At 41.7% G+C, this 21,107-nt stretch overlaps 1 protein-coding gene across 1 annotated transcript in view; it reads left to right on the top strand.

The window, feature by feature from the left end:
* Positions 1 to 21,107, top strand: part of LOC129695907 (adhesion G-protein coupled receptor V1-like) — a 491,758-nt gene that overhangs the window by 292,116 nt on the left and 178,535 nt on the right. Inside the window, exons 75-80 of the mRNA XM_055633356.1 lie at positions 1,286 to 1,403; positions 3,036 to 3,207; positions 5,394 to 5,636; positions 10,526 to 10,933; positions 15,460 to 15,644; positions 20,800 to 21,049. Coding sequence (XP_055489331.1) covers positions 1,286 to 1,403; positions 3,036 to 3,207; positions 5,394 to 5,636; positions 10,526 to 10,933; positions 15,460 to 15,644; positions 20,800 to 21,049 — 1,376 coding nt within the window. The remainder of the gene's footprint in view (positions 1 to 1,285; positions 1,404 to 3,035; positions 3,208 to 5,393; positions 5,637 to 10,525; positions 10,934 to 15,459; positions 15,645 to 20,799; positions 21,050 to 21,107) is intronic.

Raw genomic sequence — 21,107 nt, 5'->3', positions numbered from 1 at the left:
TCCACACAAACCATCTTTGGAAGGCACTCTCCTTGTCAGCAACATGATTGGGAATTTGGGCAGAGTTTATAGAGAGCAGGGAAACTTTATTTAATGATTTAATTCTTTATTTCGAACAGAATAAAAGAATAAAAAGCAAGTGTGAAACAGCATACAAAAAAACAAAACAAGAATATTTATAAAGTGTCATAAACAATATCTATAAATAAATGAAATCGTATGTGTCCGAAAAGGAGCAGGAAGAAGCCAAAGCTTATTAATTCCCACCCCTTATTCAACTGCTTGTAATTATCTTATACAAATATAGCAGCTATATGTACACCAAATTATTTACATTTATACACTAATCAAATATTTACAAAGCTATACAAAAAAAGAGAGAAAAAAAACCCCTCATATACTATATCTTATCTGTACTTATACTGTATCTTAGTCATATATACAATCCATCACCCTATAATCACCCTTCCCAATACAATCAGTATAACAAATATCCCACTCACAATCACCTATCCTCATCCCAATATCCTTTTAAAAAAGTGTTTTTGTACATCTTTTTAAACTGAATTATGTTTGTGCTAAGTTTTATCTCCTGTTCCAGCCCATTCCACAAATTCACACCACAGATTGCTATGCACATACTTTTAAGAGTTGTTCTGACATTGAGGTTTTTTTAAATTATATTCCCCTACTGGGAAACTACTGGGAAAAGGCTTCTTGATGGAGGGGATTTCATCCTGAATCTTCAGGGAGCAATTGGCCTCGAACCTTGATAAGAGGGAGAGCGAGTTGTCCACATCTCAATAAGGAAGTGTTTCCGAAAGTGTGCCATCTATGCCAGTCATAGCTGCTCTGTCAATGGAGGTCAGGGGGTGCTTTGCATTGCTGTCAACATCACTGTAACCATGCACGTGTGTGTGTGTTGGGATCCTTCACTGATAGAGCTCTTTGTAGTACCAGTGTCTGTCATTCACCTTTAACAGAAGGGGGATTGTTAACCCATTAGTTTCATAGAGAGGTGAATGCATTCGATGTTTCAGTGCCAGTTATCAGCAAACAGAGTAAGATCATAGATTTACATTTAGACCAACTGATCCCTCAGTCCGTCTGAGTCATCAGCAGCAGAATTCCTGTACACGCTCAGCCTCCAGTCAAAATTGAAAGGAACACTGTACAGACCCTGCCCTGACTTTAGCCACTCTTCATGTCCAAGTTCCCAGTTTTCTTTAAAAATACATCATCTCAGTTTGGCATAATTATTTTTCTTAATATGTTTAAACTGCAGGAAATGATGTACAGAATGGCATTATAGGTTTTGCATGGGTCTCCCAGAGTAACCCTGTGCTGGATGAAGACTCTGACAATAGAGAGCTTCGCCTGGCAGTTGAAAGGCAAAAGATCAGGTAAAATCTTCATTGTCGATATCTTCGCGTGTACAGATTGAAACATCAGAAAATGTATAAATATCTCTGGAATCTCTAAAGGGCCTGTCCCACGAGCATGCGACTCCATGCGGCAAGCGCGACCTAAATGGCCGGTCCCACCAGCATTCGACTGCATTCGGCGAGCGCGACCAAACCAGAAGCGGGGGCTGCGCGGAGGTCGAGTGAGTGACATGAAGTTCGAGCGAAGTCCGCGGGAAGTTCGCACGTGACGTACGGCGTCGAGGTGGCTGCGGGCCGGCAGGCCGTTGCCGCGCGGAATTTTTGAACACGGTCAGTTTTTCGGAGCCCCGCGCGATGTCGGGACCAGCTCCGCACAACTCCATACGGCTCCGGCGATCGAAGTGGGACCGGCCCCGCTAGGCCGTACGGCTCAAGCGACCACGTTAGGTCGCGCTTGCCGCATGGAGTTGCATGCTCGTGGGACCGGCCCTTTAGGTCGCGCTTGCCGCATGGAGTCGCATGCTCGTGGGACAGACCTTTAACAGCAAGAACAGCAAGAGTCAATTTTAGCCCTTGATAGTTGAAGGAGTGAATACAAAACGCATGCGATTGGTGGAGTTTGAGGTCTGGGTTAACTGTATCAGTCATTCACTATACAAGTGGTTGGCATCAAATGCTAATTTCTGCTGGGAACTTCTTCCAAAGTAACACCTCGTCTATTGTAACTGCAAATCAAAGGGGGCTAACCATTGTTGATCATGTCATTAATTACCCATCTGTAATTTATTGTTACCAGTGTTAGCCAAAAGAATAACATTGGCAATTATCTTCCCGATTTTAACAAAATGATTGTGCACCAAGAATGCCTTATGAATATTTTAGATGTCAATCTGCTCTTTTATAGCCATTATTTCCAGCCTGCAAGTGGCAGGACATTCTTGTTCTAATAATTATTCCACATTTATCCCTCCTCAATAGTCTTTGCCAAAGTATCAGCTGAATTGATAATATTAATTTAATATCTGTTGAGACCAAAGGGAGTTCACTGGACATGGGAATTCAGTGAGAAATAGCATCAAATAATAGCTGGTAAAATGCTGGATAGCACAAATAAAAATCCGAGTAGTATTCTGAGTGTAAAAGGTTGAAAAACATGAGTGGCTATGTTGAAATGAAAATCTTGTGGCTTCTATGATCCATATGATTATGGCAGCATCGTGACTGATTCTGACCTCTGGTGCCATCTATGTGGAGTCTGCAGCTTTTCTCCTGTGACTGCATGGTTTTCTCCTGGTAGTTCAGTTTCCTCGCACACCCCAAAGACATGGGGTTTGGTCGGTTGATTGGCCACCAAATATTATCCCAAGTGTGTAGGCAAGTAATACAATCTGCGGGATTTGGTGAGAATGTGGTGAGATGGAATTAACGTAGTATTATTGTAAACAGACAGCTGAGAATTGGAGCAGACTCGGTGGGCTGAAGGGCCTGTTCCCATTCTGTATTTTTCTATGTTCAGTGAATCAAAATCCACCCATTTATCAATTTCAATGTAAGGAATTATGAGAGTGCTTTGTTTGTAAATGATGTATTATAGAGCTCTGTGACTTCACTATAGATATTTTAAATGTGACATTTAGTTTACATTTGCAGATCCTTTGAGGATGTGACGATTTCTTGGCGTGTGAGCTTTAAGAGAACAGATGTTGTACTGCAAAGAGATGGGGTAGACCTGACCAACGAGCTCATGGCCACATCAGGAATGATCCTTTGTTTATCTGGAGAGACTCGGTGCCCAATCGCCATTGAAATCAAACCAGATCAGGTAGGCTAACAGAAAGGCAGTGCTGTTCGAATAACTGGTTAGGATGTGTGGATACTGTGTTTGGAAATTCTCTTCCTCAAGGCCTGGGTGATGACCAACCGGCTGTGTGAGCAAGGGTCCCCATCCAATAGAGTAGTGAAGAGTTTTAGACCTGAGGCCTCTTGGTTTAAATTTGTCAGTTGAACTGCGGAGAATTAAATCGGCTTCCCATGGACACATAATTCAATTTCAATTTTATTTTTTTTTAATATGTTTTATTATTTATTTATTATTTATTTTTATTATTTTTCTTGTGATTTTTTTTAACGATACTGCCTGTACGGGAAATTCATTTCGTTGTCTCAAAGTGAGGCAACGACAATAAAATTTGAATACAAGAATACAAGAATACAACTGCAGATCCTGGTATACAAGCAATCAAGAGCAGAGCAGATGCCATTACCATGCTGAGACGCATCCTGTTAGAATACTCTCTACAGCGTATCTGTGGAGATTCAGGAGAATCCTCCTGGTTGTGCCGATCTCCGCCAAATAAATGAAATAAGCTGATGTGCTTTCTTGATCACCCCATCAAAATGAAGGGTCCAGGTTAGGGTGTTGGTGATATGGATGCCAAGGAACCTGAAGTTGTCATCTATCTCTGCAGTAGCTCCATTGATGAGACAAAGCTGTTTTCACCTGCTCACTTCCTTAGGGTAACAACCAACTTATTTGTCTTGCTGATGTTAAGGGGCTTGATGGTTGTCCCAACACCATGACACAAGGTAGACAAACATGCTGGAGAAACTCAGCGGATGAGGCAGCATCTATGGAGCGAAGGAAATAGGCAACGTTTTGGGTCAAAAGCCTTCTTCGGACTTCTTCAGTCTGAAGAAGGGTTTCGACCTGAAACGTTGCCTATTTCCTTCGCTCCATAGTTGCTGCCTCACCTGCTGAGTTCCTCCAGCATTTTTGTCTACCTTTGATTTTCCAGCATCTGCAGTTCCTTCTTAAACACCATGAACACAAGGTTCAGTCTCTTTCCTGTGTTTCATCTCCGTATTGTTGTTGATCCAGACAACATCACAGGTGAATTTCACAATCAAGTTGCCACTACATTTGGCCACTCAGCCATGGAAGTACAAGGAATAGGAGACTGAGCAAGCAAACCAGAGGGGCACCATTGTAGGTCGGGGAGGAGGAAATGCTTTGATCAATTAACCGACTGCCAGTCTGGAAAACCAGAATGGAGGCAGATGGAGGTCCCGACGTCAAGATCCGAAAACTTAGTGATGAGCTTATTGGGTGTTATGGTGTTGAAGGCTAAGCTGTAGTCATCCTGCCAGAGGGTGTTGTTATTGGTCAGGGTGATCCAGAATTGAATGTAGTGAAAGAAAGATGAAATCCTGTGCAGACATATCTTTTCCTGCAAGTTGCAATGGGTCTATATGTTGTACACCATTCAATTTTGTCCAGATCACTCTTGCAAAGTGCACCCTGCATGTAGACATGTTGATTACAACTTGTGCCCATCATTTTGGCTCCAATTGAAAATGGCCCACCAAGCACAGACGTTTGCATACAGCTAGCAAGATGATGTTAATGCTACCACATTGATTACATTGGTAGACACATTAAAAGAATATCAACAATGAAAATACTTGTATTAATAATATTCAGATTGCAATTTTAAACTCAAAACTTGCAAAGAATCATGAAAGTTATGTAAGCAAGGATTGTTCATGTTCATAAATATCAGTAAAAATACTTTAATTATCCACAACCTTCATCAAATGATGCATCTTTATTTCTGTGAATATTATAAAATGACGGCCCATAAATTATTAATTAATTAGATTAGATTAGATTCCTTTATTTGTCAACAACGAAATGTTGTTGCCTGCAGTCATACATATAATAATAAATAACAAAACACACAATAAACACAAATTAACATCCACAATGAACACAAATTAACATTTCTTGTTTTAGAATTTTTATTTCTAACATTAAAGTTAAAAAATGAAACTATGAATTATACTTTGCTTCATCTGTGCTGAATTAAAATGAATGTTATCCAAGATACTTTGCATCTACCGACTGCTGAGTTTCTAAGAATTAATTGGCAGTCCAAAGCTTTCAACTTGAATAATGTGATGTGAAAATGCTTCCTCCAGACTCACTGCTTTGTGAATTCCCCTTTGCAGATCCCAGAATCTGAAACATGGTTTCTTGTGGAAATCTATGAAGTGGGAGCAGGAGCCCTGATAAATGACAGTGCTCGATTTTTAAACATTACAATATTGGAGAGTGATAACCTTCACGCATCGATCTATTTTACTCCAGGATCTTGGCTCACTGTGGTTGATCAGAAGGCTACATTTGTCACCCTGCAGGTTGTTAAGAATGTTGGTTCAAGTACTGTTGCAAATGTTAGTTATCAAACACAGGTAAGCGGAAACGAGCATTATTCTTGCACATAAATTTGTGAACTTACAAAGAAACATAGAAAATAGGTGCAGGAGTAGGCCATTTGGCCCTTTGAGCCTGCACCGCCATTTAATATGATCATGGCTGATCATCCAACTCAGTATTCCGTACCTGCCTTCTCTCCATACCCACTGATCCCTTTAGCCACAAGAGCCACATCTAACTCCCTCTTAAATATACCCAATGAACTGGCCTCAACTACCTTCTGTGGCAGAGAATTCCAAAGATTCACCACTCTCTGTGTGAAAAATGTTTTCCTCATCTCGGTACTAAAAGATTATACCTTATCCTTAAACTGTGACCCCTTGTTCTGGACTTCCCCAACATCGGGAACAATCTTCCTGCATCTAGCCTGTCCAACCCCTTAAGAATTTTGTAAGTTTCTATAAGATCCCCCCTGAATCTTCTAAATTCTAGCGAGTACAAACCAAGTCTATCCAGTCGTTCTTCATATGAAAGTCCTGACATCCCAGGTATCAGTCTGGTGAACCTTCTCTGTACTCCCTCTATGGCAAGAATGTCTTTCCTCAGATTAGGAGACCAAAACTGTACGCAATACTCCAGGTGTGGTCTCACCAAGACCCTGTACAACTGCAGTAGAACCTCCCTGCTCCTATACTCAAATCCTTTTGCTATGAATGCTAACATACCATTCGCCTTCTTCACTGCCTGCTGCACCTGCATGCCTACTTTTAATGACTGGTGTACCATGACACCCAGGTCTCGTTGCATCTCCCCTTTTCCTAATCGACCACCATTTAGATAATAGTCTAATAACTTAGAGCAGTAAAGCACAGGTACAAGCCCTTCGGTCCACAATATCAGTGCTGAATGCAATTCCAATTCAAACTAATAGACAATAATTGCAAGAATAGGCCATTCGGCCCTTCGAGCCTGTGCCTCCTGCATGAGCCTGCATGTCATCCATATTGCTCTGGTCCCTGCATATCCATGTACCCATCAAAAAGCTTACAGGTTATTTGATAAGATCATGTCACTTTTATTAATTGCATTGTACAGTTAAAACCTGAGCTTTCAAAGCATTAGGATTATAATGATATAATTGTGATTACAAATTTCCAAAGTGATTTATACAATTAGATTTGTTATAGCTTTGAAATTTATGCATTCACTATTAATTGAGTGATGATTTTACATGAATAATAGTGCTCCATAAAACAATTGATAATTATGTTTAAACTGCAGACATTAACCAGTCACAGAGTCCTATAGCACAGTTACAGTACTTCATCATCAGGCCCATCTTGCCCATGTTCACCAAGATGCCCCATCTACATTAGACCCACCTGCCCATGTTTGGCCCATGTCCCTCTAAATCTTTCAAATCCACGTACCTGACAATCAGCATTTTAAATAATACTTACTTACTCTGGTCATTTTGTTCCATTCGCTACCCTCTATATTACAAAATTTGCCCCTCGGATTCCTACTAAATCTTTGCCCTCTCATTTTAAATCTATGCCACCTGGTTCTTGATACCCCTGCTCTGGGTAAAATACTGTACATTTACTCTTTCAATTCCTCTCACAATCATAAGAAATCTAAGCAGGAAAAGGCCTGTCAGTCACTTGTGCTTTAGACACAAAATCTAGAATAATTCAGCGGGTCAGGCAGCATCTCTGGCCAAAATGAATAGGTGACGTTTTGGGTCGAGACCCTTTTCCCTCACAGTCGCTTATGTTTGCATTACTATTCATATGGTATTATTGTCGATAAACTTGGAAATTAGCACATAGATTTTTAAAGGCTGACTTTCTAATGTGGATTCTTTTTGGAAAGGCAGTACAGACTGCAGAACTAACTGTAGGGTTCCAACATTAAATGATATTTGTCCATTGGACCAGAACTGACCAGCAAAATATCTAGTAATCCAGACATTCTGTTTTAATCCAAACAGTGAAACATTTTAAAGTCAGGCTTGAAGCCAAATGTTGAGTCCCCACAAAGTTTAAAATAGGGTTAAGGTTAGGGTTAGGGTAGGAAAGCATCTTGTCCGGAAATATTACCATCTGGTTTGGGAATTGCTCTGCCCTGGACAAGAAGGCTCTGCAGAGAGTAGTGTGTTCGGCCGAACGCACTATGGGAACTTCACTCACCCCCCTGCAGGAACTATACATCAGGAGGTGCAACTCCAGAGCCAATAAAATCATGGGAGACCCCTTCCACCCCTGCAACGGACTGTTCCTGCTGCTACGGTCAGGCAAACGCCTCCGTTGCCATGCTGTGCGAACGGAGAGGTTGAGAAGGAGTTTCTTCCCAGAGGCCATTAGGACTGTAAACTCCTATCTCACCAGGGACTAACTTTTACTGTACCACTCTTTTTTTTTTTTTTTTTTAAATTGCCGTTTTTTTCCTTCCGCCCACAATATTTAATATGTAAAGAATATGTGATTCTGTTTGGTTGTTTGTTTGGTTGTCTTTTTGCACAAAGTCCGCGAGCATTGGCACTTTTCACTTCACTGCACATCTCGTATGTGTATGACGAATAGACTTGACTTGACTTGACAATCAAGGGTTACATGGTAGGTGGGAAATCACGTACAGGTTTATTTTTGATTATAGTTCTTCTGACAAGAAATATTCTATTCTGTAGGAGAAATAAGAGTTACTTCTAGCACAAATCTGAAAAACTGCAGCTACTCATTCCGACTAAGTGGAACTGAAACTAAATTATAACAAAAAATCTCAAAATCTACTATTTTCTCTTTGCAAATTTTCAGATGACACAAAGCTGGGTGGCAGTGTGAACTGTGAGGAGGATGCTATGGGAATGCAGGGTGACTTGGACAGGTTGGGTGAGTGGGCAGATGCATGGCAGATGCAGTTTAACGTGGATAAATGTGAGGTTATCCACTTTGGTAGCAAAAACAGGAAAGCAGATTATTATCTAAATGGTGTCAAGTTGGGGAAAAGGGGAAGTACAACGGGATCTGGGGGTCCTTGTTCATCAGTCATTGAAAGTAAGCATGCAGGTACAGCAGGCAGTGAAGAAAGTGAATGGCAAGTTGGCCTTCATAACAAGAGGAGTTGAGTATAGGAGCAAAAATGTTCTTCTGCAGTTGTATAGGGCCCTAGTGAGACCACACCTGGAGTATTGTGTGCAGTTTTGGTCCCCTAATTTGAGGAAGGACATTCTTGCTGTTGAGGGAGTACCCCCCCCCAGTGTAGGTTCTCCCGGTTAATTCCCGGGATGGTGGGACTGTCATATGCTGAAAGAATGGAGCAGCTGGGCTTGTACACTCTGTAGTTTAGAAGGATGAGAGGATATCTTATTGAAACATATAAGATTATTAAGGGTTTGGACACGCTAGAGGCAGGAAACATGTTCCCGATGTTGGGGGAGTCCAGAACAAGGGGCCACAGTTTAAGAATAAGGAATAAGCCATTTAGAACGGAGACGAGGAAACACTTTTCACAGAGAGTTGTGAGCCTGTGGAATTCTCTGCCTCAAGGGCGGTGGAGGACGGTTCTCTGGATACTTTCAAGAGAGAGCTGGATAGGCTCTTAAAGATTGCGGAGTCAGGGGATATGGGGAGAAGGCAGGAACGGGGTACTGATTGGGGATGATCAGCCGTGATCACGTTGAATGGCGGTGGTGGCTCGAAGGGCCGAATGACCTACTCCTGCACCTATTGTCTATTGTCTTCCTCCATGCTAATTATGTAGTTGAGGACTTCTGTGAAGCAAGTTGCAGGAGCTGATGGCCACACATCTGATGGATGGAAATCCATGCCTGTGGACTCCATTGTGGAGAAGCTCTAATATACTACCTGGTCTCTTGGGACAGACTTGGCTAGAAAAGGATATTTCCCATGAAACTAATCAGAAAAATAATATACCTTAACTATCAATCACAGCAACCTTGTTAATTTTGAATACATTTTGTGTTTATTCCCAAGTGCATGGGATTTCCAGAGAGGGACATTTGACATGTGTTTGTTTGTTAGACTTCTTCCTGCACATTTTAACTGAAGTGTTTGTGACTCTGCAAGTTGCTGAAAGAGCAAGTTGTATGTCAAGGAAAATCGGGTACCTAGCACTTAGAAACAGCATGATACAGAATTTATTTATTTAACCACTGAGGTTTAAGAGAATTATCAAAGGAAAACGGTACAAAAGTGAATTCAATCATAAATCACTTGCAAATCGAGAAATGGAAAGGAGAGATTGGAATTACTGAAAGAAATGTAAAAATCAAATTTAGAATTGAATTTTTTTTCAATTTATCAACAATCTGCTGTCCGAATATATTTGACATGGTTTTAGCTGTTCGATTCTTGGGCAAGAGAAATTGATTCTCTTTCACTAATAGTTATCAAGTCATCAAATAGATACTTACCCAACTAATTACCAGATTTAAGTTTAGATTTAATAGACATTTAGTATGCAATGGGGACACTTCATAAAAATCCAAGTAGACCAAGGTGCGATACTCTTTTTGCTAATGTATGAAATTAGCCAACAGCATGATATGATTCATAATGCACTTTGTGTGTATCCTCACTTGTACTGTTGGCCAGCTATTACAAGGCAGTAAGTGTCAATCAAATGCCTATACTGTTTCAGCAAAGTCCTGGTCTTTTAGAAGTTCATTGCTATACTATATCATTTGTTTCTTCTGCAAGCAAGAATGTCATTGTTCTGTTTCGGGACATAGGATAATAAAACACTCTCGACTCTCTCCAATTTCTATTGAAGAGAGTTTTCCAGATATGACATTAAAAATAAATCTCAACTGTGCAAGGTTTAATAATAAAGCAAGTATTTGTTTATTACAATGGAAGTGCAAATAAAGACTGTAATTTTGCATTATCCTTTTATTTTATAGGGATTAAGGAAGGGTGAGCTGATGGGCCAAACCTTAATATCCCCAGCAATTGCCGGGATGGATTTTGTGAAATCGGAAGGCATTTTAACTTTTCAACCAGGACAGCTAAACATAACGTTGAATATTGTTCTTACTCCAGAGCTGACATCTTCCAATCTATTTCCCAAACGATTTCAAGTGGTGCTCTATAATCCCACTGCAGGAGTTTTGTTGGATGAAAAATACAACATAGCAAATATTACAATAGTCACAGACGCTGACACTCAGTTCCTCTGGGTTTTGGCTAATCAGTTATACCAACCTCTTGATGATGAATTAATAAATCAAATTCTTCAGAAATTGCAAAGCAAGCTGACTGTGGAGACCACAGGAGAACAACTCAGTGCAGTAATGAAAGTGTTTGAAAAGGTGAAACTTACAACTCATGACAAGCAATTATAATCTCAATACCGTAATCAGCATGCTATAATTATAAGGGAACTGCATAACCTTTTTAAAATAGCTGACATTTGTTACCTAACATTTACCTATCATGAAGTAAACCTGGTTCAGCAATATACTGTGATGTATTTGTCTGAATGTGCAGTAATTAGTGCACAACAACATCATAAGTTTGGCATCAAATTTCAGTGGTGGATAAGGGAATAACAGAAAATGGCATCATTTCAAGCAACACATTATAAACATTGAGAGGTCTGGTCACCTTTTCGAGTTACAGCACCCTTTAAATAACATGTTCCTGAGTAACTTACCGTGATTTATACTCAGAAATTGCATATGATGGAAATCTGAAATATAAACAGAAAATGATGGCAGTACTCAGTAGGTCCAGCAGTAGTTGTGGAGCGAACTAACACTGAAGAGAATAATTACTGATGAATGGTCATCACCCTGTTATATTAACTCTGCTCCTTTGTCCAAAAGTACTGTCTGACTTGCTGAGTATCTAATTCAAATTCATTTTAGTATGTAATCATATACATCAGTGTACAGTGAAACTCCTAGATTGTAGGACACTTAGAGAGTAAAGGATAAATAAAATAATTACAGCAACGTACAGGTGTCAGAGGTTATGGGGAGAAGGCAGGAGAATGGGGTTAGGAGGGGGAGATAGATCAGTTCACGATTGAATGGCGGAGTAGACATGATGGGCCGAATGGCTTAATTCTACTCCTATCACTTTTGACTTTATGAGCAATAAATGAAAATGTGTTAAATGTTGCAAATAATAATAATAATAATAATAACTTTATTTATAAAGCACTTTAAACAACTGCAGTTGCCACAAAGTGCTGTACATGAGAACTCATGGACAAGAAGTTATTACAAACCATTAAAAACCGTAAAACAAAGGACTATAAAACAGTAAAAATTAAAAGACATTAAAAGCACTAAAAACAGGAGCAATGTCTCAGCCAATGTCGAAAGCCAAAGAATAAAAATTAGTTTTTAGGGTGGATTTGAAGATGGACAGTGAGGGGGCCTGTCTGATGTGCAACGGCAAAGTGTTCCAGAGTGCCGGAGCAGCAACAGAAAAGGCTCTATCCCTCCTGAGCTTCTGCTTAGACCTTGGTACCTCAAGGAGCAGCTGATCAGCTGACCTGAGGCACCGGGCAGGAGCGTATGGGTGGAGCAGCTCAGAGAGGTAAGGCGGGGCGAGCCCATTCAACGATTTAAAAACAAATAAAATAATTTTAAAATGAACTCGAAAGTGCACTGGGAGCCAGTGAAGGGAGGCCAAAATTGGCGTAATGTGCTCCCTCTTTCGAGTTCCGGTTAAGAGGCGAGCGGCAGCATTTTGAACCAGCTGGAGATGAGCCAATGAAGCTCGTGCGACTCCAGAGTAGAGTGCGTTACAGTAATCCAGCCTAGATGTAATAAAGGCATGGATTACTGTTTCAAAATGCTGCCGCTCGAGAATGGGCTTCACCTTTGCCAGCTTCCTTAGGTGAAAGAAGCTGGACTTAACCACCGCGCCTATTTGTTTATCTAGTTTAAAATCACCGTCCATCCTAAAACCCAGGTTTAAAACTGTTGGCTTTACGGACAATGCCAGTGGACTCAAGTCAACAAAGGGAGGTTCATGGCAGCCATTGGGACCAAACAAAATCACCTCTGTCTTTTTTTCATTAAGTCCCAGAAAGTTTAAGGCCATCCAGGACTTAATGTCCTCAAGACAAGACAGAAGTGATTTTAGAGAATAGTCGACTTCCTTCCTGAGTGGCATATATAACTGGCTATCATCTGCGTAAAAGTGAAAGGAGATGCCATGCCTTCTTAAAATTGAGCCCAGAGGAAGTAAGTATAGAGAGAAGAGCAGGGGCCCTAAAAATTGAGCCCTCTGGAACCCCATATGCCAAGGGATATTATAGTGCAATAGAAGGTACTACCAAAAAAATGCCTTAACAGAATAACGGAATGGGGGAAGAGTTAAGAATAAGAGTATGTGCCACCACCTCCAGGAATGGCTGTGTGATTAATAGAGGAGTGTGATAATATTGGAAATATTCTGTTCTTAAATTGGGATGTCTGGGCTTTCGAGTTCCAATAACTTCTTCCAGAAGCTTAGCAAAAGAAAAGGGAATGCCCAGGGTGGCAGGATCCTTACGAATACTTCCCGCCTCTCTGATGCAATGCACCATGAAGATGAACTGGATAGAATGAAGTGATGTGCCTGTGATGAAGTGGACTGTGTTCACCAACCCTTCAGGTCCAGCTGGTCATGAGCAGAGCCGTTGTGATGAGATGCAACCTGTCAGAGAGCAGCAGAAACACTACTGGTCACAGACTTTCTTTACAGCTCCATTCATGAGGGGAAGGTGTCCAATAGCCTCCTCCTCCCCTCCACCCCACCACATGTCACCATTCCACCTCCTTAGGTCAACAACCAGCTATATCGAGCTATATCGGGCCTGAAGAAGGGTTTCGGCCCGAAACGTTGCCTATTTCCTTCGCTCCATAGATGCTGCTGCACCTGCTGACTTTCTCCAGCATTTTTGTGTCCCTTCGATTTTCCAGCATCTGCAGTTCCTTCTTAAACAACCAGTTATATCCTCTTGCTGACATTAAGGGCTAGGCTCTTGTGACACCATGATCTCGTTCCTGTATCCATCCTATATGTCGTTGCTGTCTATCTGTCCGACAACAATGATATCATTGGCGAACCTGAAGATCGAGTTGCTGCTATATTTACCCAGACAGTTTATGGAAGTAAAGTGAGGGGTTGAGCACGCAACCATGAAGACCACCAATGTGGAGGGTCATGGCGGAGGAAATGCTGTGGCCAATCCCAACCGACAGGAGTGCAGGCCAGAAAGTCCATAAGACATTTGCAGATTGTAGTCCAAAGGACAAGAGCTAAACGTTTAATGATGAGCTGATTCAGTATTACAGTGTTAAAGGCTGACTCTAGTCCAGTGGTTCCCAACATGGGGCGTACGCCCCACAGGGGGGCAATTTGATCTTTAAGGAGGTCTGGGTCCAAATTTTTGATTTTAATTTTTTTGGATTTTCCATCAGGTAAACATATGTAGTTTATGTTTCAGATGTTATTTTGAGTAAATAATTTTTTGGGGGTAAAAAAAGGTCTTTATTGTGTAGTTATTACATAATCACCGCGCCATCGCTCTTCATGCACGTTGCACGTAGCGCGCGAGGTCATGGGAGAACCTTATTTATTGAATTAGATTTAGAAATTCAATTTTTAAATGATAAGAATTATATATCACCACATGGGGGGGGGGGCATCAGGATTTTAGAGGTGATTAGGTGGGGCATGGCCAAGAAAAGGTTGGGAACCACTGCTCTAGTCCATTAACAACATCCTGGCATAGATGTTCTTATAGGCAAGATTATACAGAGCTGAATATAGTATAAGGGAAATGGCCGTAGACCTATTTTTTACTGTACGCAAATTTCCAGCAGCCTAGATTGTTTGGGAGACTGGGCAGATGTGAACGACAACCAATGTTTCAAAGCACAACTTTTTGGCGGACATTCGACCCACTGGATGGCAGTCACTGAGACAAATCACTTTATTTTTCTTGGGGACTAGAACGACAGAGGTTTCCTTGAAACAGGTGGGGATACGTGATTTTTGAAGTGAAAGGCTGAAGATATTGGCGAAAGACAGTTAGTTCAGTTTTTTTTAGCGATACACTGCGGTTGAACAGGCCTTTCAACCCACCGAGTCCACACCGACCAGCCATCTCCACACATTAACACAAGCCTACACATACTAGGGACAAATTACACTTATACCAAGCATACAAACCCAAGCCAATTAACCGACAAACCTGTACGGCTTTGGAGTGTGGGAGAAAACTGAAGATCTCGGAGTAAACCCACTCAGTCACGTGGAGAGCATACAAACTCCACGCAGACAGCACCCAGTCGGGGTCGAGCCCAGGTCTCCGGTGCTGCAAGCGCTGTACAGCAGCAACTCTACCACTGTGCCGCACATATAATTGGCACATCATTTTAGAATCTGTGCAGGGTCTCCATCCAGTCCATCCACTTTCTAAAAGTTTTGCTGCATGAGAGCAGATTTGACTTCTGACACCTGGGTATATGGGACAGAACCACCTCCAACATTTTCTGTTTTATTACTGTAATTTATGAATAGTTTGAGGCAGTTTTGTGTAAAAATAAATTGTAAGAGTGGAATTCCCCTTTATCATTTGTTTGGCCCAGACTAGGATTGTTTTTAGAGTCAATGGAATATATATTGGTGTATGTTACCAAGCACTGTTTGATTAAGCCTGCTAAACATAGTGTATTCATGCCATCTATTTAGTGCTGGTGAGTGTATTAGCCTATTTAGAATTCTTATTTTGCCAAAGTACTTGGAGGAAAATCGTGTTCAGCATTATTAGTTCATTTTGTCATTTTTGAATCAGAATGTAACGCAGATTATTTTACTCGTGATCTATTAGGTACTCGAGGAAGGAGAAAGGGGGCCTCTCAGTGATACCGGAAGAGAACTACTGTATAATAGTCTTTGTGCACTGTTAGATCCTACTCGTATGGATACCAAAGGATTTAGTCACCTGTCTGAAGTGACTGAAAGATTTGCCTTCTCACTCCTCACTGATGTAGAATGTGGATCACCTGGTCAGAGGTAAAATTATTTCGATTTGATCAGATTAATTTTTTGGGCAAAAACTGTTATATGTTTGCAAATTGAATTTAATGCTTTTGAGTACTGAATGCATAGTAGACGAAAGTGCTGGAGAAACTCAGCGGGTGCAGCAGCATGTATGGAGCGAAGGAAATAGGCAACGTTTCGGGCCGAAACCCATCTTCAGACTGAAACCTTGCCTATTATTGCCTGAAACGTTGTATTAGTTAAGTCAAAAGGATGGAATAGAGATAATACACAATGTCCACACTCATATAGGATATGTTTATGGCCTTTTCTGTGGGATGGCAGGAATGGAAATTGTTTGGAAGTCATTCAACATGAATACCCATATTTAGGTAAATCTATATGACATTTTGCTTCACATTGCATCTTCTAAAACAAAATGATAAAACTCTGTGTGATTCAGAAATGAGCTCAAGACTAATTCCAGTAGATGCTCAACAAGTTTCCAATGGTGATTGCATTATTCCTTACTAAGTTTGAGGTGTGAATTTTTCGGTGTTTGTTCAAACACAGAGATTTGTATTGTGCATCCTCTTGCGAATGAAACACAAACCAAAGGAATAGTTAAGGGCCTGTCCAACCAGCATGTGACTGCATGCAGCGAGCGTGACCTAATGTGGTCGCTTGAGCCGTACGGCCTCGCGGGGCCGGTCCCACTTCGATCGTCGGAGCCGCATGGAGTTGTGCGGAGCTGGCCCCGACATTGTGCGGGGCTCCGAAAAACTGACACTGTTCAAAAATTCCGCACGGCAACGGCCTATCGGCCTGCAGCAGCATTGAGGCCGTACACAGCGTACGCACCGTCTCAACGCCGTACGCAGCGTCTTGATGGCGTACGCGATGACATCACCGCCCGGCGTGCCGTTGTGTGCAACGTGCGACGTCCAAATTCAGTCGGCCCGCCTCCTGCCCAGCTGATTGGTGAGTATGATGTCGGGACCAGCCCCACACAACTCTAGACGGCTCCGCGGTTGGAAGTGGGACCGGCCCCGCAAGGCCGTACGCCTCAAGCCACCACGTTTGGTCGCGCTAGACGCATGCTGGTGGGACAGACCCTTTAGATATCAAGCCGGGTGTTGAGCAGCCAGGTTGTTGTCTCTGCGTCAATGTCTGCCAGGCCCTGAGCTTTAATTGGTGGTTGGTGGAGCAGGCACCTGATTGCAGCAAATCTCATTTATATATATATATATATGGATGCGTCTGGATATTCAGTTTAGATTGACTGTAACAAATGTTCTTGGGGTATAGTGGCAGAGTGCAAAGTTGCTACAATTTAGTTGCATTTGCACTTGGGTATTTCCTCCAAGCAAGTCAAGGAATTCTCTTAGAGACAGAGAAGACTTGCTGGAATCTGGAGCAAAGAAATACTGGAAGAACTCAGTGAATCAAGCAGCATCTGTGGAGGCAGAAGGGTCGTTCAGATCTTGCAGCAGGTTGGCATTGAGGGTGTGAAAGCTGCCAGCACAGTTTAGTTTATACATCAATATTTAAAAAAATCACTTAGCATAAGCCAGTTGCTGCATGTGATTTCTAATTTTCAACACATTGAAAAACTCTTAACTTTATTTTCAAATCAACATGTTTAAATTATTGAGGGCACTGAACATAAAATCAATGTAGTTGTCCTATAGCTGTCAGTACTATATATAGTTGAGGAATTATTTGCCACAGAAGGCTGTGGAAGCCAAGTCAGTGGATATTTTTAAGGCAGAGATAGATGGATTCTTGATTAGTACAGATGTCAGAGGTTATGGGGAGAAGGCAGGAAATGGGGTTAGAAGGGAGAGACAGCTCAGCCATGATTGAATGACGGAGTAGACTTGATGGGCCGAATGGCCTAATTCTACTCTCATCGCATGACCTGATGAGAATAGTTGTGTATAGATGAGAAACGCGGCTGTCTCAGTGCTGGATGTCTCCATTATAAAGCACATCACCAATTCCAGAGAGACACAAGGAAGCAAAGATGCTGGGATCTTGAGCAAAACACAAAACCCTGGAGGAAGTTAGGTCAGGCAACATCTCTGGGGGGAATGGACAGATGCAGATTACATTTTGGGTTTGGAGCTTTCTTCAGAACTTTTCTGGAACCAGTTGATAGACCAGCTACAATATGCTGTTTAAATGAAACAGCAGCTGCACTTAGTTACGAAGTCACCAGATGAATTAGAAGTATAGAAGCTGGATGTAATGTTAAAATTGTACAAGGCATTGGTGAGACCAAATCTGGAGTATGGTGTACAATTTTGGTCGCCCAATTATAGGAAGGATGTCAACAAAATAGAGAGAGTACAGAGGAGATTTACTAGAATGTTGCCTGGGTTTCAACAACTAAGTTACAGAGATAGGTTGAATAAGTTAGGTCTTTATTCTCTGGAGGCGCAGAAGGTTAAGGGGGGACTTGATAGAGGTCTTTAAAATGATGAGAGGGATAGACAGAGTTGATGTGGACAAGCTTTTCCCTTTGAGAATAGGGAAGATTCAAACAAGAGGACATGACTTCAGAATTAAGGGACAGAAGTTTAGGGGTAATATGAGGGGGAACTTCTTTACGCAGAGAGTGGTGGCGGTGTGGAATGAGCTTCCAGTGGAAGTGGTGGAGGCAGGTTCATTGGTATCATTTAAAAATAAATTGGATAGGCATATGGATGAGAAGGGAATGGAGGGTTATGGTATGAGTGCAGGCAGGTGGGACTAAGGGGAAAAAAAAGTTGTTCGGCACGGACTTGTAGGGCCGAGATGGCCTGTTTCCGTGCTGTAATTGTTATATTGTTATATGGTTATATGAAGAATAAAGGCTAATGGGTATAGAGGCTTCTTAGTGTTGAAAAGTGCCACACGTAATTTTTTGGAGGGGCTCCCAGATACATCAAGACACTTGGTTACTGCCTTCTGCACAGTCAATGTTGTTTACAAATTTATTGTTGTCCACAAATTTGTAAGTTAATAATAATAATAATAATAATAATTATATATTTTATTGTCATTGCACATAAGCGCAACGAGATTTGGTATGCAGCTTCCATCCGATGTCATAACATAAATAACTAATAAAATTTAGATTTAGATACCCCGAGAACATGGATTGTAAAAAGAACAGTAAAATAGTCAAACAGTTCAAACAGACTAAAGTGCAGATGTGTCTGTGCGACGTGACCATCCGAGGGAGACAGTCCAGGGGGGGTGGGGGACACTCAGCAGGGCCGGTTCAGAGCCGCTATAGCTCTGGGAATGAAGCTGTCCCTGAGTCTGGAGGTTCGGGCGTAGAAGGCCTTGTAACGTCTGCCGGAGGGAAGTAGTTTGAACAGTCCATTACAAGGGTGTGAGGAGTCTTTATGGATGCTGACGGCCTTCCTGGGCACCGTGTGTGGTAGATGCCCTCGAATGCTGGTAGCTGTGTCCAATAATCTTCCGATTATTTGATTCCAATTTCTAAAACAGTTAGTATTAATCCTTGTGCAACCCATTTCCACTTTTTGTCACCTTATCATGACTTTTCAAACATTGCATCTGTTATGTTACCGTTCTAGAAACATAGAAACATAGAAACATAGACATTAGGTGCAGGAGTAGGCCATTTGGCCCTTCGAGCCTGCACCGCCATTCAATATGATCATGGCTGATCATCCAACTCAGTATCCCGTACCTGCCTTCTCTCCATACCCCCTGATCCCCTTAGCCACAAGGGCCACATCTAACTCCCTCTTAAATATAGCCAATGAACTGGCCTCAACTACCCTCTGTGGCAGAGAGTTCCAGAGATTCACCACTCTCTGTGTGAAAAAAGTTCTTCTCATCTCGGTTTTAAAGGATTTCCCCCTTATCCTTAAGCTGTGACCCCTTGTCCTGGACTTCCCTAACATCGGGAACAATTTTCCTGCATCTAGCCTGTCCAACCCCTTAAGAATTTTGTAAGTTTCTATAAGATCCCCTCTCAATCTCCTAAATTCTAGAGATTATAAACCAAGTCTATCCAGTCTTTCTTCATAAGACAGTCCTGACATCCCAGGAATCAGTCTGGTGAACCGTCTCTGCACTCCCTCTATGGCAATAATGTCCTTCCTCAGATTTGGAGACCAAAACTGTACACAATACTCCAGGTGTGGTCTCACCAAGACCCTGTACAACTGCAGTAGAACCTCCCTGCTCCTATACTCAAATCCTTTTGCAATGAAAGCTAACATACCATTCGCTTTCTTTACTGCCTGCTGCACCTGCATGCCTACCTTCAATGACTGGTGTACCATGATACCCAGGTCTCGCTGCATCTCCCCCTTTCCCAATCGGCCACCATTTAGATAATAGTCTGCTTTCCCGTTTTTGCCACCAAAATGGATAACCTCACATTTATCCACATCCATAGGGTTCTCCACCCTATTACCTCTTCAAGTAATTTAATTGAGTAAGTCAGGCGAAGTTACCAAGAATGAAGGAAACACAGAAGGCCAGGGAGTGTTTGTGGAATGTGAAATGGAACAAATATTTTAGGTTGATGAATTGGAGAACAAAATGAGTGCATTTGAAATAAGATTACCCACACCTGTAAAAAAATAAAAAATAAAATCTGATTTTATCTGATTTTATCTAAATTCAGCTTCTTTGAGGAGAAATTTAGTTTATTGTCACATGTACAGAGGTACAGTGAAAAGCTTTTCTTGCGTGCTAACCTGTCAGCGGAAATACAATATATTATCACAATCGAGCTGTCCACAATATACAGATACAAGATAAGGGGAATAACGTTGAGTGCAAGACAAAGCCAGTAAAGTCCGATCAAAGATAATATAATAATAATATATAATAATCTTATTTATATAGCACATTTTCAGTCAACTTGCATTGACCCCCAAAGTGCTTCACATAATTACATTACATTACACACAGGCAAAGGTGGGTGAAGTGTCTTGCCCCAAGGACACAACGACAGTATGCACTCCAAGCGTGATTCGAACCGGCTACCTTCCGGTCGCCAGCCGAACACTTAGCCCATTGTGCCATCTGTCGTCCAAAGATAGTCCAATGGTCTCGAATGAGCTAGATCGTAGTTCAGGACTGCTCTCCAATTGTTGGCAGGATGGTTCAGTTCCCTGATAACAAACAACCATTTTTTCTTTCTCCAAATGCACAGAGGCAAGACAGTTCTTGATACCTGCCAGTACCTCACTATTCAATCGTATCACTGGTATCCCCAACAAATTAATGGGCACAAAGTTGAGTGGAAGAACGGTGATTCCTTGCAAGTTCCTGAACGGTTGCTGGACGTTTCTTCTCCACCCTCTGAACCGGGACGTGAAAATTGTCAGCGTGTGCAATTCACGGAGTACAGCAGCCAGCAATGGTTCCAAACCAACGCAAATAGGAATGCCCTCAACAACAAAGTAGGATCGGTGTATTACAAATATTTCTATTCTATTCTAAGGGTTCAAAGGGTATTTT

Source organism: Leucoraja erinacea, chromosome 3 (assembly GCF_028641065.1).
Source record: "Leucoraja erinacea ecotype New England chromosome 3, Leri_hhj_1, whole genome shotgun sequence".
NCBI lineage: Eukaryota > Metazoa > Chordata > Chondrichthyes > Rajiformes > Rajidae > Leucoraja > Leucoraja erinaceus.
The sequence above is the reverse complement of the archived record's forward strand: the minus strand, read 5'-3'. Positions and strand labels throughout refer to the sequence as shown.